Genomic DNA, 25,000 nt, shown 5'->3' on the forward strand with positions numbered 1-25,000 from the left:
ATCAGTTACTGCCGTGTTAAGGTCAATGAAAATGACTCCTGTACAGTATAAACATATCCCCTCTTATCGGACCTTCCAACTGTTTTGTGTTCACACTTAATTAATCCTCTTTTGTGAAATGACCGCAATGATCCGCCTCCATTTCGTCCTGCCCTTGACCAGATTTTATGCAGTAATGGCGGCCATATTTTGCTAGGCCACTCACCCGCAGCACAGGCAGTTGCACTCCTGCCTTGGAGAGTCTCAGTGGTGTTGTGGCAGCTGAGGCACTTCCTGCTTTGGGGGGTCTGTTCTCTGGGCTCAAGTATAAACACTGCCACGGTCCAAAGCTGAGAGTGGGTAACAGGCCAGTCCAACACACACAAACACACACACACACACACACACACACACACACACACACACACACACACACACACACACACACACACACACACACACACACACACACACACAGTCTTGTACAGCTAACCTTGTGGGGACACACATTTCAGTCCCATTCAAAATCCTATTTTCCCTAACCCCTAACCCTAAACCTAACCCTAACCTGTACCCTTACCCTAATCCTAACTTTAACCCTAAAACTAACCCTAGCTCCTAACCCTAACCCTTAACGTAATTCTCACCCTAACACTAATTCTAACCCTAAACCCCCTAGAAATAACATTTGACCTCGTGGGGACTAACACAATGTCCCCAGTTGGTCAGATTTTTGTTAGTTTACTATTCTTGTGGGGACTTCTGGTCCCCACAAGAATAGTTAAACACGTCCACACACACACACACACACACACACACACACACACACACACAGAGAGAGAGAGAGATAGGGCACAGGAAGTGGTGAGAGAGAGAGAAAGGGAGAGGAGAGCAGAAAGGGGATATGTAAGCAGTAACTCTGGCACCCATCCAGCCTTCAGAAAGGACAAACAGAGAGTCTCCATTGTTAAAGCTGGAATAGAGCAGTTATCAAGATGATAGATTGTCTCTTAAAAGCATTATTTATTGTGTACATTAATGTAAGCAATGTGAAGTAGTGTAATTGTTCAAGGCCAAGGGTCAGGAGGGACTTTAGCTTCAAGATAACATACTTTAAAGCACTGCTCTAGAGTGAGGTTCAGCAGGGGTTTCGCCCTCTCTGTCATTACATACTGTACTGTAGCCCACAGGCTGTTAGGCCCAGCTGCTGATAGGGAGATGTGGTACTGCTGCTGTGGGGTGTTGGGTGGTTGCACTGCTCCTCTGGTCTGGCTGCTCTGGTCTGGCTCCTCTGGTCTGGCTGCTCTGGTCTGGCTGCTCTGGTCTGGCTGCTCTGGTCTGGCTGCTCTGGTCTGGCTCCTCTGGTCTGGCTGCTCTGGTCTGGCTGCTCTGGTCTGGCTGCTCTGGTCTGGCTGCTCTGGTCTGGCTGCTCTGGGGTGGCTCCTCTGGTCTGGCTGCTCTGGTCTGGCTGCTCTGGTCTGTCTGCTCTGGTCTCGCTGCTCTGGTCTGGCTGCTCTGGTCTGGCTGCTCTGGTCTGGCTGCTCTGGGGTGGCTCCTCTGGTCTGGCTCCTCTGGTCTGGCTGCTCTGGTCTGGCTGCTCTGGTCTGGCTGCTCTGGGGTGGCTCCTCTGGTCTGGCTCCTCTGGTCTGGCTGCTCTGGTCTGGCTGCTCTGGTCTGGCTGCTCTGGGGTGGCTCCTCTGGTCTGGCTCCTCTGGTCTGGCTGCTCTGGTCTGGCTGCTCTGGTCTGGCTGCTCTGGTCTGGCTGCTCTGGTCTGGCTGCTCTGGTCTGTCTGCTCTGGTCTGGCTGCTCTGGTCTGGCTGCTCTGGTCTGGCTGCTCTGGGGTGGCTCCTCTGGTCTGGCTCCTCTGGTCTGGCTGCTCTGGTCTGGCTGCTCTGGGGTGGCTCCTCTGGTCTGGCTCCTCTGGTCTGGCTGCTCTGGTCTGGCTGCTCTGGTCTGGCTGCTCTGGGGTGGCTCCTCTGGTCTGGCTCCTCTGGTCTGGCTCCTCTGGTCTGGCTGCTCTGGTCTGGCTGCTCTGGTCTGTCTGCTCTGGTCTGGCTGCTCTGGTCTGGCTGCTCTGGGCTGGCTGCTCTGGTCTGGCTGCTCTGGGCTTATACTGTATGTTTGTGCTGAGGTAACTGCCAAAATAAAGGAAACACTTGAGTATATTGAAAGGGATACAATGTATGTTGAAAGCAGGGGCTTCCACACAGGTGTGGTTCCGGACTTAATTAAGCAATTATTATCCCATCATCCTAAAATGGGGAAATAGATCAAAATGGAAACAAACGTCACTAGGGTAATGTTTAAAAATGCCCAGTTGCCCATTATTCTGGTTACCATGGCTAGAATAAGAGATCTCAGTGACTTTGAAAGAGGGGTTTCAAAGGAGCATAAGAGGTTTAAAGGGTGTGTGTGTCTCAGTCATCAGATGTCACTCCAATTTAATTCTGGAGTGGCGCCTGAAACAGCATTTTCCACCCTCATCAACAAAACACCAAATTATGGAATTTATCGTGGAAGAATGGGGTTGCATCCCTGCAACAGAGTTCCAGACACTTGTAGAATCTATACCAAGGTGCACTGAAGCTGTTCTGGTGGCAGATAATGAGCTAGCACTGTGTGTGTGTGATCCACATGTGTACAGTATATGTGTGTTACAACCTCAAAGACTTGTTTAAATCCGGGGAGGGGTAGAAAGGAAGCTAGCAGGGGGCACAATGTTAAGGTTTTACATGCAACTACAGGAAACCCCACAGGCCTACCTCATTATCAGATACACCCTACAAACACACAAACTCTTGGCTGTCCACCTATCAGTTTAACAGCATATCAGTTTAACAGCATATTTGTTGTCATTCTAGTAACTAAATGTATGAATGCTTTGGGACTATCCAAATAAAGTAAAACACAAGTTGGGATTAGTTGACGACTAATCTACTTCACATTCAACTACACTACATGACCAAAAGTTTGTGGACACCTGCTTGTCGAACATCTCATTCCAAAATCATGGGCATTAATATGGAGTTGCCCCCCCCCCCTTTGCTGCTATAACAGCCTCCACTCTTCTGGGAAGGCTTTCCACTAGATGTTTTGAACATTGCTGCGGGGACTTGCTTCTATTCAGCCACGAGCATTACTGAGGTCGGGCACTGATGTTGGGCGATTAGGCCTGGCTCGCAGTCGGCGTTCCAATTCATCCTAAAGGTGTTTGATGGGGTTGAGGTCAGGGCTCTGTGCAGGCCAGCCAAGTTCTTCCACACCGATCTCGACAAACCATTTCTGTATGGATCTCGCTTTGTGCACGGGAGCATTGTCATGCTGAAACAGGAAAGGGCCTTCCCCAAACTGTTGCCACAAACTTGGAAGCACAGATGTCAGCTTCCTGCTTCCCCTGTTTGTCTCCTGGCCTCTAGAGGTCAGCTGTGTTCCCCTTTGCCTTAGTTCTTCCTCATGTGTCCTAATTAGCTTATCCAGGTCACCTGTGCCTTGTTTCCCCTTGTGTATTTTAGCTGTGTGTTTTCCCCTTGTTTCTCACTTGGTTATTGCGTCCTGACTGTGTGTCTCCTGCTTTGTCTCACCGTGTCAGTCCTAGTAAGTTTTTGAAGTTATCTTTAGTTTGTTTTTCTCCCCTCGTGGAGTTGTTTTGTTTTGCCTCCTGTTTTGGAAGATTAAATCTACTTGCCTGGAGTATTGCCTTGGGTGTTTTATTTGGGTCCTACAACATCTCCTCTGTGGCTAAGGGGTAGTACCCCCAGCTCTACACTTCTGAGACCGGAGTTCTAACCCGGATTTGTGACAGAATAACCAAGTCAATCATGGACCCAGAAACACTCAGTTCCCAGGACCTGTTGGCGGTGATCATTCGACATGGGGCTTCTTTCCAGCGCCATGAAGCCGTTCTCAGCCGACAAGAGGAGCTGATGGCTAGACATTCTCAACTCCTGGCCGAAATGATGAGTTCCCTTCACCAGCTCTTTGAACGCCTCCTTGGTCCTCCCCCTTCCCCCCGGTCACCTCCCAGTGACGACAGGCCTTCTCGGTTGGCGGAGCCCCGACTACCACCTCCCAAGCCCTTTTCTGGGGATCCAAGCTCTTGCCAGGGTTTCCTCACCCAATGCTCCCTCACCTTCGAGCTCCAACCCTCAAGTTTTCCCACAGACCGTTCCAAGATTGCCTACCTCATTACCCTTCTTTCAGACAAGGCGCTCGCCTGGGCCTCTGCGGTGTGGCAGTCCCAGGAAGCCTGTTGTGACTCCCACGCTGCATTTGTAGAAGAGTTCAAGCGGGTGTTCGATCATCCTGTCAGTGGGCGGGAGGCTTCCAAGCGCCTACTGTCTCTCCGTCAGGGCCTCCGTAGCACGGCAGATTTTGCCATTGAGTTCCGAACCATAGCAGCAAGGAGCGGATGGAATGATGAAGCGCTGAGGGTCTGCTTTCAGGGAGGGTTATCTGAGCCCCTTCAAGATGAGTTAGCCACCCGTGAACCAGCTGAAGATCTCGAGTCCCTCATAGCCTTGGCCATCCGCCTGGACAATCGTCTAAGAGAGCGGAGAACGGCTCGCCGTCAGGTGTCTCAGTCCCAAGTTCCTCTGAGCAGCTCTGTTTCTCCTGTTTGGACTCCGTCATTCAGAGCTGCCCCGGCTCCTGAACTGCCCCAGGATTCCCCGGAGAGCATGCAGTTAGGCCGTTCCAGGCTTTCTTCCAACGAAAGGGAACGTCGCATGAGGGAGCGTCGGTGCCTCTACTGCGGGGTTGCCGGCCACTTCCGCTCCACTTGCCCCGAGCTTTCGGGAAACGCCTGTCCCCGCCCAGCTACAGGAGGGTTGTGATGGGGAAAATTAGAGCTCCTCCTACTAACGCGGTCCTAGCTATTCCAGCCACTCTGTCCTGGGAGGGCCACCAGCATCGGGTCCAGGCTATGATCGATTCCGGTGCCGCAGGTGATTTTATGGATGTAACCTTGGCTAAGGAACTTAAGATCCCTACCCAACTACTTCCTCAACCCCAGGCAGTTACAGCCTTAGATGGCAGACCTCTGGAACCAGGAAAAGTTACTGAGGCGACTCAGTCCCTGCGACTTACCATCTCTCAACACCAGCAGGAGGAGACCTTCTATCTCATTGACTCTCCCGAGTATCCTATTATCCTGGGTCACCCTTGGCTATGCAGACATAATCCCCAGATCGACTGGCCTACTGGCACCATTCTTAGCTGGGGTCCCACTTGCCAACTCACCTGCATGCTTCAGAGTTCCTCAGCCCCTAGTACCCAGTTTCAAGAGTCTGTTGACGTCTCCCGAGTCCCCAGTGTTTACCATCGGTTCAAGGCAGTGTTCAGCAAGGCCCGGGCTACTGCCTTACCGCCTCATCGCACTTATGACTGTGCCATTGATCTACTCCTGGGTGCTGCCCTCCTAGAGGTCGGATCTTTTCCTTGTCCTCCCCGAGCACGCAGCTATGGACACCTACATTAAGGAGTCCTTGGCAGCCGGCCTCATCTATGCCTCTACTTCCCGGCTGGGGCGGGCTTCTTTTTGTTGAAAAGAAAGACGGGGTCTGAGGCCTTGTATTGATTACCGGGGACTCAACAAGATCGCGGTTCGGAATCGATACCCTCTTCCTCTCATGGCCACTGCTTTTGAGCTGCTTCAAGGGGCTTCCATTTTTACTAAGCTGGATCTCCGCAATGCTTACCATCTCGTGCGGATCCGGCCAGGAGACGAATGGAAGACGGCGTTCAACACGCCCACGGGACACTATGAATATCGGGTGATGCCGTTCGGGCTCACCAATGCCCCCGCAGTATTCCAAGCCCTGATTAATGATGTTCTCCGGGATATGCTTAATCTGTTCGTCTTCGTGTACCTGGACGATATCCTCATCTTCTCGAGGTCTCTGAAGGAACATGAGGGGCATGTTAGCCGGGTTCTCCAGAGGCTCCTTGACAATCACCTCTACGTTAAGCCTGAGAAGTGTGAATTTCATGTTTCTCAGACTCAGTTTCTCGGGTTTATTGTCACTCCCGGGCACCTAGAGATGGATCCCAAGAAGGTCAAGGCGGTCCACGATTGGCCCACACCTGCCACGGTCAAGGAGGTTCAACGGTTCATTGGCTTTTCTAACTTCTATCGGAAGTTCATCAAGAATTTCAGCTCGGTGGTAGCCCCCTTGACGACGCTTACCAAGGGAGGAGGGACCAAGATTCACTGGGGTCCGGAAGCAGCAGGGGCCTTCGAGGATCTCAAGCGCCGCTTCACTTCTGCTCCGATTCTGGTGACCCCTGACCCAGAGAGACCTTTCGTGGTGGAGGTGGACGCCTCAGAGGTGGGGGTGGGAGCCGTCCTGTCACAGAGGGGTGCGGATGGGAGATTACACCCTTGTGCCTTCATGTCTCGCCGCCTGTCGGAGGCCGAGCGCAACTACCACGTGGGGGATCTAGAGTTGCTTGCGGTAAAACTGGCCTTGGAAGAGTGGCGCCATTGGCTTGAGGGGGCTCAGCACCCTTTCCAGGTTCTCACAGACCACAAGAACCTGGAATATCTCCAACAGGCTAAGCGGATGAACCCTCGGCAAGCACGATGGTCCCTTTTCTTTAATCGATTCCAGTTCCTCCTGACTTACCGACCTGGCACCAAGAACGTCAAGCCGGATGCTCTGTCTCGAGTCTATTCTCCCGAGGTACAAGAGAAGCCCTTGGCATCGATTATTCCGAGGTCTAGGATCGTCGCACCTCTTCAGTGGGAACTAGAAAGAGGGGTACGGAAGCTCTTGCCCGTGAGCCCGATCCAGGCGGTGGTCCTGCCGGTCGCCTGTACGTTCCTCTCTCGGTTCGGGCCGCGTCTTGCAGTGGGGTCATGAGTCGCCCTTGACATGCCATCCTGGCAGTGCTCGCACACTGGAGTTCCTCCGACGGCGGTTTTGGTGGCCGTCCATCAAGAAGGACGTGCAGGTCTATGTTGAGGCCTGCCCTGTGTGCAACCAGGGAAAGTCGACACGCCAGCGACCCCAGGGACTGCTCCATCCCTTACCTGTTCCTCGAAGGCCATGGTCACACCTTTCTCTGGACTTTGTTACGGGACTTCCTCTATCCCAGGGCAACACCGTCATCCTTGTGGTGGTAGACCGTTTCTCTAAGGCTGCCCGGTTTATTCCCCTGCCCAAGCTGCCCTCGGCTAAGGAGACTGCTGAGCTCCTCATGAACCATGTCTTCCGGATATTTGGCATTCCCCTGGACGTGGTCTCTGACCGAGGTCCCCAATTCTCGTCCCGGTTTTGGGGGGCCTTCTGCAGGCTTATTGGGGCCACAGCCAGCCTATCGTCAGGATTCCATCCAGAGTCTAATGGCCAAACGGAACGGATTAATCAGGATCTGGAGACCACCCTGCGGTGTATGGCGGCCAGTAATCCCACGTCTTGGGCCACCTATATCATTTGGGCTGAATATGCCCACAACACCCTCCAGTCCTCAGCCACCGGATTGTCCCCCTTCGAATGCCAGTTCGGTTACAACCCTCCATTATTTCCAGAGGAAGAGGCGCAAGTTGGTGTTCCCTCGGCCCAGCGCTTTGTCCAACGCTGTAGGCGGACCTGGAAGAAGGCCAGGTGTACCCTCCTTCGGACCTCCCAGAGATACCAAAGTCAGGCTAATCGCCACCGCCGGACGGCCCCTAGTTTCCGAGCTGGACAGAGAGTTTGGTTGGCCACTAAGAACTTGCCCCCCCGGGTCGAATCCAAGAAGCTTTCCCAGAGATACATCGGCCCTTTCCGCATTGCTAGAAAGGTTAACCCTGTTTCGTATCGTTTAGTTCTGCCTCGCTCCCTTAGAGTTAACCCCACTTTCCATGTTTCACTCCTTAAACCTGTCTTGTCTTCTCCTTTTGCCCCCCACACAGACCCCCGCCACCTCCCAGGATCATAGACGGCCAGCCAGCCTACACAGTCCGCCGGATACTGGACTCCCGGAGGGTCCAGAACTCTCTGCAGTATCTGGTGGACTGGGAGGGCTACGGGCCAGAGGAGCGCTCCTGGGTTCCAGCCAGGGACATCCTGGACCCAGGGTTGATCCGAGATTTTCGCACCCTGGGGCCAGGGTGTTCTGGAAGGAACGTCAGGAGTCGTTCCTAGAGGAGGGGGTCCTGTCAGCTTCCTGCTTCCCCTGTTTGTCTCCTGGCCTCTAGAGGTCAGCTGTGTTCCCCCTTTGCCTTAGTTCTTCCTCATGTGTCCTAATTAGCTTATCCAGGTCACCTGTGCCTTGTTTCCCCTTGTGTATTTTAGCTGTGTGTTTTCCCCTTGTTTCTCACTTGGTTATTGCGTCCTGACTGTGTGTCTCCTGCTTTGTCTCACCGTGTCAGTCCTAGTAAGTTTTTGAAGTTATCTTTAGTTTGTTTTTCTCCCCTCGTGGAGTTGTTTTGTTTTGCCTCCTGTTTTGGAAGATTAAATCTACTTGCCTGGAGTATTGCCTTGGGTGTTTTATTTGGGTCCTACAACATCTCCTCTGTGGCTAAGGGGTAGTACCCCCAGCTCTACACTTCTGAGACCGGAGTTCTAACCCGGATTTGTGACAACAGAATCGTCTAGAATGTCATTCATTGTATGCTGTAGTGTTAAGATTTCCCTTAATTGGAACTAAGGGGCCTAGCCCGAACCACGAAAAACAGCCCCAGACCATTATTCCTCCTCCACCAAACTTTACAGTTGGCACTATGCATTCGGGCAGGTAGCGTTCGCCTGGCATCCGCCAAACCCAGATTTGTCCGTCGTGTGGCTTGTGTGGCCTACCACTTTGTGGCTGAGCCGTTGTTGCTCCTAGACGTTTCACAATAACAGCACTTACAGTTGACCGGGGCAGCTCTAGCAGGGCAGAAATTTGACCAACTGACTTGTTGGAAAGGTGGCATCCTATGACGGTGCCACGTTGAAAGTCACTGAGCTCTTCAGTAAGGCCATTCTACTACCAATGTTTGTCTATGGAGATTGCATGGCTGTGTGCTCAATTTTATACACCTGTCAGCAACAGGCGTGTCTGAAATAGCCAAATCCACTGATTTGAAGGGGTGTCCACATACTTTTGTGTATATAGTGTAAGTATCAACTGATGAGCATGTTCAGTGCATTTACTAACACTCTAGTAACCCTCTGTAGATGTACATTGGGGCTATCTAAATAAAGTGAAAGACTGATGAATTAAGTTAATATGCAATAATGACTCAACAACTGTTGTAAGATGACTAAAATGGGGAAATAGATCAAAATGGAAACAAACATCACTCTGCTTAAACTTGTCTTTCCTGTTGGTGATGAAGAAATGCATCAGAGGCATAATGTTAAAATGTCGTTTTATTAATACCTTCGTCTCCAATTCTAATCCAAAAATATTTATATACAAAATACATTCATTTTTACTTCTTGACAAAAAAACACAAAATAATTTACAGTATGATACACATTGCCTACTAACTTTAACAAATGAGCAGAGATAGTCGTAACAGATTCTGTAAACATTGTCCACAGTTCCGCTTTTCAAATCAACTGTTTCTGTCTCAAAGACAATAAACCCCTCTGGATATATGGAAAGCAAAAGCAAAACACAAAACAACTGAAATATTATGTTTGTCACATCTGAATGTAAACACTTTGATAAATACAAAGTTGGAAACAAGTTGGAAACAACTTTTTCCGGAAACACAAGATTATAAGGTAATAGAATGATTAAAACCTCCCATGGCAGCTTGCAGATGGTTGTCACTACGTAGCCATGCCAGAGAGGACGAATGTAAAGTGTTTTTTAACCACAATGCCACTTTAACAACTAACCCAAACCTCAACCTTTACCATTTACCTTACCCCTTAACCCTAACACTCGATTAATAACAAACAGCTAACGTACTTGCACAATACTTATGATGATATAGCCAATGTTGTCCTCTCTAGCATGGCCATCTAGTGGTGACCCTTGCAGACAGTTGGACCCAAAGCATCCCTCCTTCCACACAATGAGCTCTTTGTCTCTCTCTCTCCTCTGTTCTTCCTCTCCTTTCTTCTCTTGAAATCTTTGGTAAATGTTGTTTTCCCCACTTCTCCTCCTAAGGCTATGTATACTAATGCTTCTCACGAAGAGTGTGTGTGTGTGTGTGTGTGTGTGTGTGTGTACATGTGTGTACATGTGTGTACATGTGTGTACATGTGTGTTACCACTCTCCTGCTTCTCTAAATGGGAAACACTCCTCAAACAGGGCACATTCAGAGGAATGTTGTTGTTGTTGTTGTTGTTCATGTTCACATTGTTGTTGCAGTCTCAGCTGGTTGGGCTGTTCTGCACTGCAGGTCTTAGGGGCAGCAGAGTTAGATGACAAGGACGATGATGATAATGATAGTTCATTTAAATGATGATAATGATAGTTCATTTAAATGATGATAATGATAGTTCATTTAAATGATGATGATTATGATGATGAAGATGATGATGTTAGAGTTGATTTAAATGATGATGATGATGATGATGATGATGATGAAAACGTCATTAGAGTTAGTTGATGAACTGAGCGCCCCCATGAGGCACAATCTCCGTCAAGCCCCACCCAACTACATTCCCCCTCTGCTCACACCCCTTGCCGTCCTGCAAAGCCAGCTGGGATATCTCATCCTCCGCCAGCACACGGTCCCACATGTTCACCCCCGTCATCTTCCCAGCGAATGCCAACTTGGCATCGAAGCCTCCCTCAAACCCAGGCAGCTGACTCCCACTGCCACCTGACCCTCCAGAGACCCCACCGCCGTTCTTCTCTTGCCCAAGCTGGAGTGAGCCTCCATCGGGTAACATGCGGCCCTCGGCCACCCCGGGTGTGAATGCCACTCTGTGTCCATCGGCCCATAGTGACGCTATGCCCTGCTCAGAGCTCCAAGACCCACATAGGTGGGTCCAAACTCCTCCTCCTTTCACCACGCCCCGCCCCTCCACCAGGTGAGCCTCTCCTCCCACGGTGAAGAGAGCCCTGGTTCCGCTGAGAAGGAGCTGTATCTCATAGGGGTTCCGTTTGGTTCCGTAGGAGAACAGCACGGTTCTGTTGGATATGGAGACGGGCTTAGCCCACAGGCACACGGTGAAGAAAGACAGGGAGAGAGGGAGGTCTGGTGTCACCGAGGAGAAGATGCGACGGGAACGCATAGGGAAGAGAAGAGCGGTCTCACAGCCTGGGAGAGAGCAGGGAGGGAGGAGAGAACGAGATAATTGCTTTAGTCATTTTGCGGTTATTCATTGATCTGCAAGATGACAAAATCAGGAAACCACAGGATGACGAAAAGTCAAAATGTTGTCATTTGTTTGAAGGGAGAGAAAGGGAAACAGACCCTGCCCTCTGCCCTCTGCCCTCTGCCCTCTGCCCTCATGCTGTCTCACAGGGCTTCTTCAGGCCTCTGCTCTGTTCTCAGAAGCACTACAGATGACCAGATCATCATGTCTTTATCACAAAAGTTCTCACATCAAGAAACACTACACTAGATATTAGTTATGTACAGTACCGGTCAAAAGTTTGGACACACCTACTCATTCAAGGATTTTCTTTATTTTTACTGTTTTCTACATTGTAGAATAATAGTGAAGACATCAAAACTAGGAAATAACACATATGGAATCATGTAGTAACCAAAAAAGTTCAAATAGCCACCATTTGCCTTGATTAATGCTTTTCCAACAGTCTTGAAGGAGTTCCCACATATGCTTAGCACTTGTTGGCTGCTTTTCCTTCACTCTGCTGTCCGACTCATCCCAAACCATCTCAATTGGGTTGAGGTCGGGAGATTGTGGAGGCCAGGTCATCTGATGCAGCACTCCATCACTCTCCTTGTTGGTAAAATAGCCCTTACACAGCCTGGAGGTGTGTTGAGTCATTGTCCTGTTGAAAAACAAATGATAGTCCCACTAAGCCCAAACCAGATGGGATGGCGTATCGCTGCAGAATGCTGTGGTAGCCATGCTGGTTAAGTGTGCCTTGAATTCTAAATGAATTACAGTGTCACAAGCAAAGCACCATAACTCCTCCTCCTCCATGCTTTACGGTGGAAAATACACATGCGGAGATCATCCGTTCACCCACACTGGGTCTCACAAAGACACAGCGGTTGGAACCAAAAATGAATGTCCAATTTGGACTCCAGACCAAAGGACACATTTCAACCGGTCTAATGGCCATTGCTCATGTTTCTTGGCCCAAGCAGGTCTCTTCTCCTTATTGGTGTCCTTTAGTAGTGGTTTCTTTGCAGCAATTCGACCATGAAGGCCTGATTCACACAGTCCCCTCTGAACAGTTGATGTTGAGATGTGTCTGTGACTTGAACTCTGTGAAGCATTTATTTGGGCTGCAATTTCTGAGGCTGGTAACTCTATTGAACTTATCCTCTGCAGCAGAGGTAACTCTGGGTCTTCCATTCCTGTGATCGGTCCTCATGAGAGACAGTTTCATCATTAGCGCTGTCATCAAGGCAAAGGATGGCTATTTGAAGAATCTCAAATATAAAATATATTTAGATTTGTTTAACACTTTTTTGGTTACTACATGATTCCATATGTGTTATTTCATAGTTTTGATGTCTTCACTATTATTCTACAATGTAAAAAATAGTACAAATAAAGAAAAACCCTTGAATGAGTAGGTGTGTCCAAACTTTTGACTGGTACTGTATATCATAGACAGTGTTTCCGCTGAAGTCATTTTGCTGTGGCGCTGCGCCACGGCAAAATCATTGCCGCCACGCCCTAAAAATAAGGAAGATGAAAAAATATTTCTGCCGAGGCGCACTTTGAAGGTGCTTGATCAGTCCACATTTACTTTTCCTCTGCAAACAAAACGACTAATGAATAGAAAAATCTGCCAACCCCATAGTGGAATAGTTGATCTATTTACCTAGTCGGCTTGTTGTTGTGTCTTCTATGCGATATATAAACATTCCTCTCAAGGCGCATTCAAGTTACCTGTGCCATAGGGATGCGAACATGCATTCTGACAAGTAGTCAACGCACAACACTTCTTGCAATCGCGAAAAAAGCAGTTTTAATGGCCTTTATTAAAAAGAGGTGGCTCCCAGCTTTCCATTGCCAATGTTTTTATTTCTCAACTCCTAAATATGTGCAAACGGCACCGTTTTAAACCCAGAGTTTGTAGCAGTAGGATGGTTAAGCGAGTTGCTCTGCAATTCATCATGAGTGCCTAGGGGAGAGTGGGGCTAAATGTAACACGGGTCAATTGTAGGGTACCTTGGGGTAAAATATATTTTTTGGTGGAGTGACTTAAAAAATTGTGATGAGACAGATTTTTAGTTGAGCAAGAGTAGTGGCAACCAGGGAAAATGTTGGAAGGGGGGAAATGGTGGAAAAGTGGTTTCTGTGAGAAGTTCAGGCAGGGGGCGTGTTACCTCGGGTGGCGGTTTACCCCAAGTTACCCTAACAGGTAGGACTACATTATATTCACTGTTTATGCAAATGTTTTGGGACATCAAATTCATCAATAGGATGCTACCTAGTTATTGTTCTTCCCAAATATGAATGACTATAGAATTATATATACTGTATAGGATCTCTATGGTTGAACCTTTAACAGTCATGCCAATGGAGCAGTTTGGTATTTGAGCGGTAGACCATGGTGTGATCAGAGCACAGAGAGGGTGGTCGAGGTTCAGGTTGCGGTCAGCGGTAATGCGATCAGTGATGTCATAGACCCAAAGTTTTCCCCTGTCTTTTCCCACTCTGCGGGCGCAGTAGTTTTTTCTCTCTCTCTCTCTTTCCTTTAAGCAATGACAGAGTAAACTGTATGGTCACCATGGTCACCATGTCTGTTTCTTATCACACACACCTCTCTCTTGTTTGCTTGTGCACAAGTAGGCCTGTCTGTGTGTGTGTGTGTGTGTGTGTGTGTGTGTGTGTGGACGTGTTTAACTATTCTTGTGGGGACCAGAAGTCCCCACAAGAATAGTAAACAAACTAACATTTGACTAACTGGGGACATTTTGTTGGTCCCCACAAGGTCTAATGCTATTTCTAGGGGGTTTAAGGTTAGTGTTAGTGTTAGAATTAAGTTAAGGGTTAGGAGCTAGGGTTAGTTTTAGGGTTAGGGTTAGGAGCTAGGGTTAGGGTTAGGGTTAGGGTTAGGAGCTAGGAGATAGGGTTAGGGTTAGGGTTAGGGTTAAGGTTTTTGGGTTAAGGTTAGGGTAAGGGTAAGAGTACGGGTTAAGGTTAGGGTTAGGGGTTAGGAAAAATAGGATTTTGAATGGGACTGAATTGTGTGTCTCCACAAGGTTAGCTGTACAAGACTGTGTGTGTGTGTGTGCAGCTCTACTGTGTGAGGTCTATCAACGGGATAATAAAACCATGAGATAATGCATCAACCCAGAGTCAGACCAGAAGAGGAAATCACTTCTGGAGGTTTGAATCAGTCTTTGTATGTATGTATGTATGTATGTATGTATGTATGTATGTATGTATGTATGTATGTGTGTGTGTGTATGATTATGTATGATTTGTGTATGACAAAGTGGGTTTTGAATCAGTGTGGACAGCTCCCTTCCCCCTATCTCTGCAGCAGCATTTCTGATAGCTAGGTTATGATACAGAGACTCCTCCTACCAGACCCTAAATATTGACGTTACATTTGTCTCAGATTTCTCTCCGGTGGGGGGGTAACCGTTCCCATCTGGTTCTGCTTGCCAGGGTGCTTTGCTGTGGTTGCTTTGCCGACCTGCTAATGATTATACCTCCCTCTGCTCAGTATTCAGGGCATATTTACAGGGCGGTTAATATAGACTGTGTGTGTGTGTAATATAAACAACATTGAGTTTTTATCCGATTAATGCTGGGAACTGGAGCTGGCTCACTGAAAGGCCTGGCAGCTCTATATGAACGGACCTGATTCTTAGAGACTCCTCTTTATAGAACAATAGCCTTGTTGCTCTCTGGGCTTATTATAAGTCCTATAACTCATTTTGTTTTTTGATTGAATTTCAACAGAGTAAGTAGGCCTGAACAGGACCTGTGGGTATATTTCAGATGCAGAGACTGGGCTTGGAACACGGATGTTTGTATCATTTAATTTACACAACATGCCTACCACTTTGAAGATGGAAAATATTTTTTTGTGTGTGAAACAAACAAGAAATAAGACAAAATAACGGAAAACTTGAGCGTGCATAACTATTCACCCCCCCCCCAAAAGTCACTACTTTGTAGAGCCACCTTTTGCAGCAATTACAGCTGCAAGTCTCTTGGGGTATGTCTCTATAAGCTTGGCACATCTAGGCACTGGGATTTCTGCCCATTCTTCAAGGCAAAACTGCTCCAGCTCCTTGAAGTTGGATGGGTTCCGCTGGTGTACAGTAATCTTTAAGTCATACCACAGATTCTCAATTGGATTGAGGTCTGGGCTTTGACTAGGCCATTCCAAGACATTTAAATGTTTCCCCTTAAACCACTCAAGTGTTGCTTTAGCAGTATGCTTAGGGTCATTGTCCTGCTGGAAGGTGAACCTCCGTCCCAGTCTCAAATCTCTGGAAGACTGAAACAGGTTTCCCTCAAGAATTTCTGTATTTAGCGCCATTCATCATTCCTTCAATTCTGACCAGTTTCTCAGTCTCTGCCGATGAAAAACATCCCCACAGCATGATGCTGCCACCACCATGCTTCACTGTGGGGATGGTGTTCTCAGGGTGATGAGAGGTGTTGGGTTTGCGCCAGACATAGCGTTTTCCTTGATGGCCAAAAAGCTCAATTTTAGTCTCATCTGACCAGAGTACCTTCTTCCATATGTTTGGGGAGTCTCCCACATGCCTTTTGGCGAACACCAAACGTGTTTGCTTATTTTTGTCTTTAAGCAAAGGCTTTTTTCTGGCCACTCTTCCGTAAAGCCCAGCTCTGTGGAGTGTACGGCTTAAAGTGGTCCTATGGACAGATACTCCAATCTCCGCTGTGGAGCTTTGCAGCTCCATCAGGGTTATCTTTGGTCTCTTTGTTGCCTTTCTGATTAATGCCGTCCTTGCCTGATCTGTGAGTTTTGGTGGGCGGCCCTCTCTTGGCAGGTTTGTTGTGGTGCCATATTCTTTCCATTTTTTAATAATGGATTTAATGGTGCTCCGTGGGATGTTCAAAGTTTCTGATATTTTTTTATAACCCAACCCTGATCTGTACTTCTCCACAACTTTGTCCCTGACCTGTTTGGAGAGCTCCTTGGTCTTCATGGTGCTGCTTGCTTGGTGGTGCCCCTTGCTTAGTGGTGTTGCAGACTGGGGCCTTTCAGAACAGGTGTATATATACTGAGATCATGTGACAGATCATGTGACACTTAGATTGCACACAGGTGGACTTTATTTAACTAATTATGTGACTTCTGAAGCTGAACCGCTTTTCCGTTATTTATTATTTTGAATTTTCTGAAACAAGTTATTTTTTTAATTTCACTTCACCAATTTTGACTATTTTGTGTATGTCCATGAAATCCAAATAAAAATAAATTTAAATTACAGGTTGTAATGCAACAAAATAGGAAAAACGCCAACGGGGGATGAATACTTTTGCAAGTCACTGTATTTCCTATTTTCATTCTTTCAAGAATCGATCGGTTGTAAGGATCAAATTGCCTGGGAGGGATGTCTGGTGTGATTCTTGTAAGAGGAGTGCTGTATTACCTGATTGTGTCTAAACATAAATCTGCTACATTATGTAGAGCAGGGCTTCTCAACCTTGTTCGGTTGCTCTACCACAAGGACATGCTGCTCTGCCCAGAGTACACCTGAACTACCCCCTCATGTGCATTTGACCAGTAAGCCTACGGTCTCATGAGTCTTCTCAAGTACCCCCTGTGGATAGGCCAAGTACTAGTACCCCTGGTTGAGTCAAGTACCCCCTGTGGATAGGCCAAGTACTAGTACCCCTGGTTGAGTCAAGTACCCCCTGTGGATAGGCCAAGTACTAGTACCCCTGGTTGAGTCAAGTACCCCCTGTGGATAGGCCAAGTACTAGTACCCCTGGTTGAGAACCACTGATGTAAAGGATGACAGGATGTATAGATAGGGACACAGGAAGTGGTGTTCTCACCTGCGGGCAGGTGTCGTTGCTGTGCCGATTTGAACACTAGCTCTAGCACTGCCCTCGTCTTCACCAGCTCTGTCACCACGGCATCCAGCATCTCTGCTGATGCCACTTCCTGCTGCAGGTTTTCCCCCTTAGCCTCTGGATTACTCAGGCAGCTGTTTTCCAGCTTGATGAGTCGGATATCTTGTGTCCTCGCCGCAGTAAGAAGCTGCTGTAACAGCTTTTCCTGATGGCTATTCCCAGCTGAATCGCTAGCAGCGATGCTCCGATCCTGTCTGAGATGCCCCATGGTCTCCCTGAGGCGAGCCTCCATCTGCATGGACATCCTCCGTCCAGCGGTCTCCACTGCAATGCCACAGGCCTCTCCGTACTGAGCCACGAACCTGGGGTGAGGAGAAGAGGGATTAGAGAGGGATTACATCAGAGACCAGGAAGTACAGTACACATAGGAGCCAAGCTAGCCAACTGCACCAGTAGTTTCTTACGCCCTTTTCCACACGGACTGCTTTCAGATATACAGTCGTGGTCAAAAGTTTTGAGAATGACACAAATATAAATTTTCACAAAGTGTGCTGCCTCAGATTTTATGATGGCAATTTGCATATAGTCCAGAATGTTATGAAGAGTGATCAGATGAATTGCAATTAATTGCAAAGTCCCTCTTTGCCATGAAAATGAACTTAATCTCCCCCCCAAAAAAACATTTCCACTGCATTTCAGCCCTGCCACAAAAGGACCTGCTTACATCATGTCAGTGATTCTCTCGTTAACACAGGTGAGAGTGTTGACGAGGAAAAGGCTGGAGATCACTCTGTCATGCTGATTGAGTTAGAATAACAGACTAGCTTTAAAAGGAGGGTGGTGCTTGAAATCATTGTTCTTCCTCTGTTAACCATGGTTACCTGCAAGGAAACACGTGCCGTCATCATTGCTTTGCACAAAAAGGGCTTCACAGGCAAGGATATTGCTGCTAGTAAGATTGCACCTAAATCAACCATTTATCGGATCATCAAGAACTTCAAGGAGAGAGGTTCAATTGTTGTGAAGAAGGCTTCAGGGCGCCCAAGAAAGTCCAGCAAGCGCCAGGACGTCTCCTAAAGTTGATTCAGCTGCGGGATCGGGGCACCACCAGTGCAGAGCTTGCTCAGGAATGGCAGTAGGCAGGTGTGAGTGTATCTGCACGCACAGTGAGGCAAAGACTTTTGGAGGATGGCCTGGTGTCAAGAAGGGCAGCGAGGAAGCCACTTCTCTCCAGAACATCAGTGACAGACTGATATTCTGCAAAAGGTACAGGGATTAGACTGCTGAGGACTGGGTTAAAGTAATTTTATCTGATGAATCCCCTTTCCGATTGTTTGGGGCATCCGGAAAAAAGCTTGTCTGGAGAAGACAAGGTGAGCGCTACCATCAGTCCTGTGTCATGCCAACAATAAAGCATCCTGAGACCATTCATGTGTGGGGTTGCTTCTCAGCCAAGGGAGTGGGCTCACTCACAATTTTGCCTAAGAACACAGCCATGAATAAAGAATGGTACCAACACATCCTCCGAGAGCAACTTCTCCCAACCATCCAAGAACAGTTTGGTGACGAACAATGCCTTTTACAGCATGATAGAGCACCTTGCCATAAGGCAAAAGTGATAACTAAGTGGCTCTGGGAACAAAACATCGAAATGTTGTGTCCATGGCCAGGAAACTCCCCAGACCTTAATCCCATTGAGAACTTGTGGTCAATCCTCAAGAGGCGGGTGGACAAACAAACCCCCCACAAATTCTGACAAACTATAAGCATTCCTTATGCAAGAATGGGCTGCCATCAGTCAGGATGTGGCCCAGAAGTTAATTGACAGCATGCCAGGGCGGATTGCAGAGGTCTTGAAAATGAAGGGTCAACACTGCAAATATTGACTCTTTGCATAAACTTCATGTAATTGTCAATAAAAGCCTTTGACACTTATGGAATGGTTGTAATTATACTTCATAGTAACATCTGACAAAAACATCTAAAAACACTGAAGCAGACCAATACTTGTGTCATTCTCAAAACCTTTGACCATGACTGTACACAGGTGTACAGGGGTTAGGGGGGTAAAGGTCAATTTGGGATTGGTGGTTATGTTCCATTGGCTGAGAGTTCCATTTATACTGAACCAAAATATAAACACAACATGCAACAATTTCAAAGATTTTACTGAGTTACAGTTCATAGAAGGAAATCAGTCAATTTAAATAAATTCATTAGGCCCTAATGTATGGATTTCATATGACTGCGTAGGGGTGCAGCCATGGATGGGCCTGGGAGGGCACACACTTGGGAGCAAGATCCACCCACTGAGGAGCCAGGCCCAGCCAATCCACAAATTTGAGCGCAACATTTGAGAGAAATAAGCTTTTTGTGCATATGGAACATTTCTGGGATTGTTTTATTTCAGCTCATGAAACATGGGACATGTTGCGTTTATATTTTTGTTCGGCAGCTCTAAGGGTGTTTATATACAGTAAGGGTGTTTATATACAGTAAGGGTGTTTATATACAGTAAGGGTGTTTATATACAGTAAGGGTGTTTATATACAGTAAGGGTGTTTATATACAGTAAGGGTGTTTAAATACAGTAAGGGTGTTTATATACAGTAAGGGTGTTTAAATACAGTAAGGGTGTTTATATACAGTAAGGGTGTTTATATACAGTAAGGGTGTTTATATATAGTAAGGGTGTTTATATACAGTAAGGGTGTTTATATACAGTAAGGGTGTTTATATACAGTAAGGGTGTTTAAATACAGTAAGGGTGTTTATATACAGTAAGGGTGTTTATATACAGTAAGGGTGTTTAAATACAGTAAGGGTGTTTATATACAGTAAGGGTCTTTATATACAGCAAGGGTGTTTATATACAGTAAGGGTGTTTATATACAGTAAGGGTGTTTAAATACAGTAAGGGTGTTTATATACAGTAAGGGTGTTTATATACAGTAAGGGTGTTTATATACAGTAAAGGTGTTTAAATACAGTAAGGGTGTTTATATACAGTAAAGGTGTTTAAATACAGTAAGGGTGTTTATATACAGTAAAGGTGTTTAAATACAGTAAGGGTGTTTAAATACAGTAAGGGTGTTTATATACAGTAAGGGTGTTTAAATACAGTAAGGGTGTTTATATACAGTAAGGGTGTTTAAATACAGTAAGGGTGTTTATATACAGTAAGGGTGTTTATATACAGTAAGGGTGTTTATATACAGTAAGGGTGTTTATATACAGTAAGGGTGTTTATATACAGTAAGGGTGTTTAAATACAGTAAGGGTGTTTATATACAGTAAAGGTGTTTAAATACAGTGAGGGTGTTTATATACAGTAAGGGTGTTTAAATACAGTAAAGGTGTTTATATACAGTAAGGGTGTTTAAATACAGTAAGGGTGTTTAAATACAGTAAGGGTGTTTATATACAGTAAGGGTGTTTATATACAGTAAAGGTGTTTAAATACAGTAAGGGTGTTTATATACAGTAAGGGTGTTTATATAAGTGCATATACATAGCACAGACTTTCTTCTGAAAAACCAACCTTAGCATCTCTCCACGCAGCGACCCCAACTCCACCTTGATGATGTCATCGGAGTACTGCAGAAGCATGGTCTCCCTCATCTGAGAGTTCTCCAGCAGGGAGAAGAGCTTGTCCCATTTAGTGATGTCTGTAGCGTTACAGGGGCCTGGGGCTAGGGTGGCCGTGGCTGGAGAGAGAGAGAGAGAGAGAGAGAGAGAGAGAGAGAGAGAGAGAGAGAGAGAGAGAGAGAGAGAGAGAGAGAGAGAGAGAGAGAGAGAGAGAGAGAGAGAGAGGAGAGAGAGAGAGAGAGAGAGAGAGAGAGAGAGAGAGAGAGAGAGAGAGAGAGAGAGAGAGAGAGAGAGAGAGAGAGAGAGAGAGAGAGAGAGAGAGAGAGAGAGAGAGAGAGAGAGAGAGAGAGAGAGAGAGGAGAGAGAGAGAGAGAGAGAGAGAGAGAGAGAGAGAGAGAGAGAGAGAGAGAGAGAGAGAGAGAGAGAGAGAGAGAGAGAGAGAGAGAGAGAGAGAGAGAGAGAGAGAGAGAGAGAGAGAGAGAGAGAGAGAGAGAGAGAGAGAGAGAGAGAGAGAGAGAGAGGAGAGAGAGAGAGAGAGAGAGAGAGAGAGAGAGAGAGAGAGAGAGAGAGAGAGAGAGAGAGAGAGAGAGAGAGAGAGAGAGAGAGAGAGAGAGAGAGAGAGAGAGAGAGAGAGAGAGAGAGAGAGAGAGAGAGAGAGAGAGAGAGAGAGAGAGAGAGAGAGAGAGAGAGAGAGAGAGAGAGAGAGAGAGAGAGAGAGGATGGGTAAAATAGAAGCCCTCTAACATACATGCCTGTCTGTACCACTCCTCCTCTCCTTCCCACTCAATTGAATTGAATTGAGTGGGGAGGAGAGGTGGGGTGGAGCGGTAGAGACAGGCATGTATGTTAGAGGGCTTTTTATTCATACATTTTAAGTCAACACTGAGCTGTTTTAATGATCCTTCACTTCCTATCCTTTCTCCTGCCAACTGTCCATCTCTCTCTCAGATTGTCCCTTTCTCCTGCCAACTGTCCCTCTCTCTCTCAGATTGTCCCTTGTCTCCTGCCAACTGTTCATCTCTCTCAGATTGTCCCTTGTCTCCGGCCAACTGTCCATCTCTCTCTCAGATTGTCCCTTTCTCCTGCCAACTGTCCATCTCTCTCTCAGATTGTCCCTGTCTCCTGCCAACTGTCCATCTCTCTCAGATTGTCCCTTGTCTCCTGCCAACTGTTCATCTCTCTCAGATTGTCCCTTTCTCCTGCCAACTGTCCATCTCTCTCTCAGATTGTCCCTTGTCTCCTGCCAACTGTCCATCTCTCTCTCAGATTGTCCCTGTCTCCTGCCAACTGTCCATCTCTCTCTCAGATTACCCTGTCTCCTGCCAACTGTCCATCTCTCTCAGATTGTCCCTGTCTCCTGCCAACTGTCCATCTCTCTCTCAGATTACCCTGTCTCCTGCCAACTGTCAATCTCTCTCTCAGATTGTCCCTGTCTCCTGCCAACTGTCCCTCTCTCTCTCTCTCAGATTGTCCCTTTCTCCTGCCAACTGTCCATCTCTCTCAGATTGTCCCTTGTCTCCTGCCAACTGTCCCTCTCTCTCTCAGATTACCCTGTCTCCTGCCAACTGTCCATCTCTCTCTCAGATTGTCCCTGTCTCCTGCCAACTGTCCCTGTCTCTCTCAGATTACCCTGTCTCCTGCCAACTGTCCCTCTCTCTCTCAGATTACCCTGTCTCCTGCCAACTGTCAATCTCTCTCTCAGATTGTCCCTGTCTCCTGCCAACTGTACATCTCTCTCAGATTGTCCCTGTCTCCTGCCAACTGTCCCTCTCTCTCTCAGATTACCCTGTCTCCTGCCAACTGTCCATCTCTCTCTCAGATTGTCCCTTTCTCCTGCCAACTGTCCATCTCTCTCTCAGATTGTCCCTTGTCTCCTGCCAACTGTCCATCTCTCTCTCAGATTGTCCCTTGTCTCCTGCCAACTGTCCATCTCTCTCTCAGATTGTCCCTTGTCTCCTGCCAACTGTCCATCTCTCTCTCAGATTACCCTGTCTCCTGCCAACTGTCCATCTCTCTCAGATTGTCCCTGTCTCCTGCCAACTGTCCCTCTATCTCTCTCTCAGATTGTCCCTTGTCTCCTGCCAACTGTCCATCTCTCTCAGATTGTCCCTTTCTCCTGCCAACTGTCAATCTCTCTCTCAGATTGTCCCTGTCTCCTGCCAACTGTCCCTCTCTCTCTCTCTCTCTCAGATTGTCCCTGTCTCCTGCTAACTGTCCATCTCTCTCAGATTGTCCCTTTCTCCTGCCAACTGTCCATCTCTCTCAGATTGTCCCTGTCTCCTGCCAACTGTCCCTCTCTCTCTCAGATTACCCTGTCTCCTGCCAACTGTCCATCTCTCTCAGATTGTCTCTTTCTCCTGCCAACTGTCCATCTCTCTCAGATTACCCTGTCTCCTGCCAACTGTCCCTCTCTCTCTCAGATTACCCTGTCTCCTGCCAACTGTCAATCTCTCTCTCAGATTGTCCCTGTCTCCTGCCAACTGTACATCTCTCTCAGATTGTCCCTGTCTCCTGCCAACTGTCCCTCTCTCTCTCAGATTACCCTGTCTCCTGCCAACTGTCCCTCTCTCTCAGATTGTCCCTTGTCTCCTGCCAACTGTCCATCTCTTTCTCAGATTGTCCCTTTCTCCTGCCAACTGTCCATCTCTCTCTCAGATTGTCCCTTGTCTCCTGCCAACTGTCCATCTCTCTCTCAGATTGTCCCTTGTCTCCTGCCAACTGTCCATCTCTCTCTCAGATTGTCCCTGTCTCCTGCCAACTGTCCATCTCTCTCTCAGATTACCCTGTCTCCTGCCAACTGTCCATCTCTCTCAGATTGTCCCTGTCTCCTGCCAACTGTCCCTCTATCTCTCTCTCAGATTGTCCCTTGTCTCCTGCCAACTCTCCATCTCTCTCAGATTGTCCCTTTCTCCTGCCAACTGTCCATCTCTCTCTCAGATTACCCTGTCTCCTGCCAACTGTCAATCTCTCTCTCAGATTGTCCCTTTCTCCTGCCAACTGTCCATCTCTCTCTCAGATTGTCCCTGTCTCCTGCCAACTGTCCCTCTCTCTCTCAGATTACCCTGTCTCCTGCCAACTGTCCCTCTCTCTCTCAGATTACCCTGTCTCCTGCCAACTGTCAATCTCTCTCTCAGATTGTCCCTGTCTCCTGCCAACTGTACATTTCTCTCAGATTGTCCCTGTCTCCTGCCAACTGTCCCTCTCTCTCTCAGATTACCCTGTCTCCTGCCAACTGTCCCTCTCTCTCAGATTGTCCCTTGTCTCCTGCCAACTGTCCATCTCTCTCTCAGATTGTCCCTTTCTCCTGCCAACTGTCCATCTCTCTCAGATTGTCCCTTGTCTCCTGCCAACTGTCCCTCTCTCTCTCAGATTGTCCCTGTCTCCTGCCAACTGTCCATCTCTCTCTCAGATTGTCCCTTTCTCCATCCATCTACTTTTTTCTCTCCCTTTTCTTGAAACAGTATCAATCCAATTCCCACTCTCTCCCTCTCTTTCCGTGTCCTGTGTCCTGGCAGTCTGAGTTATTGGCACAGTCTCTTTCTCTGGTGTGGTAATGTATGATGTTACTCTCCAGTGTTTGTTTGGGCCGCTTCATCTTTAATAATGTAAAATCACATTACAAACTGCCCTGAGCAAATGTATTGTTGGTTATGGTTTTCTGTGACAGTACCAAGCATACACACACACACACACACACACACACACAGACACACACACACACACACACACACACACACACACACACACACACACACACACACACACACACACACACACACACACACACACACACACACACACACACACACACACACACACACACACATAGAGGAGCCTACCTTCCAAAATAGCCGAGAGAAGAATTCCCCAATTCAATAGTATTTCTTTGATCAATGACCAGTCATTCATAATGGTCTTTTCCCAATAGGAGGCTAAAAGCCCTGGTCTTCTCTCGCTCAACTTACTCTCTGGCAGAGAACATCTCTGCCCAGACTTTCCCAGCTAATACTGACAGAACAAATTGAGAAATACTCGCTCAGCCCCAACTACTGGAGATAGATTGACTCTACTAACAGAGCACAGTGATTCCCAAACGTCTGTTGTTTCATAACAGCTGAATTGGAATTGACTGGTCCAGATTATTTACATTATTTATGTCCTGTATATGCTCAACGTACTCTGGCAGAGAAGAGAGAGGAGAGAGAGAAGGGAGAGAATGGAGGATAAGAGAGAGAGGAGAAGAGAGAGAGGAGAAGAGAAGAGAGGGAAGAGATGAGAAGAGAGAGAAGAGAGAGAAGAGAGGGAGGAGATGAGAAGAGAGAGAAGAGAGAATAAGAG

The 25,000-nt window shown here is 47.5% G+C and overlaps 2 protein-coding genes across 2 annotated transcripts in view; one reads left to right on the top strand and one right to left on the bottom strand.

Moving 5' to 3' along the window:
* Nucleotides 1–25,000, top strand: part of veph1 (ventricular zone expressed PH domain-containing 1) — a 163,135-nt gene that overhangs the window by 39,042 nt on the left and 99,093 nt on the right. The gene's annotated exons all lie outside the window — the stretch shown is intronic.
* LOC121566935 (pentraxin-related protein PTX3-like) overlaps nt 9,301–25,000 on the bottom strand; it is a 17,970-nt gene continuing 2,270 nt past the window's right edge. Inside the window, exons 2-4 of the mRNA XM_041876872.2 lie at nt 20,616–20,781; nt 17,057–17,436; nt 9,301–11,172 (exon numbers count right to left, since the gene is read on the bottom strand). Coding sequence (XP_041732806.1) covers nt 10,508–11,172; nt 17,057–17,436; nt 20,616–20,781 — 1,211 coding nt within the window. The 3' untranslated portion in view covers nt 9,301–10,507. The remainder of the gene's footprint in view (nt 11,173–17,056; nt 17,437–20,615; nt 20,782–25,000) is intronic.

The sequence above is a fragment of the Coregonus clupeaformis genome, chromosome 5 (assembly GCF_020615455.1).
Source record: "Coregonus clupeaformis isolate EN_2021a chromosome 5, ASM2061545v1, whole genome shotgun sequence".
Taxonomy (NCBI): domain Eukaryota; kingdom Metazoa; phylum Chordata; class Actinopteri; order Salmoniformes; family Salmonidae; genus Coregonus; species Coregonus clupeaformis.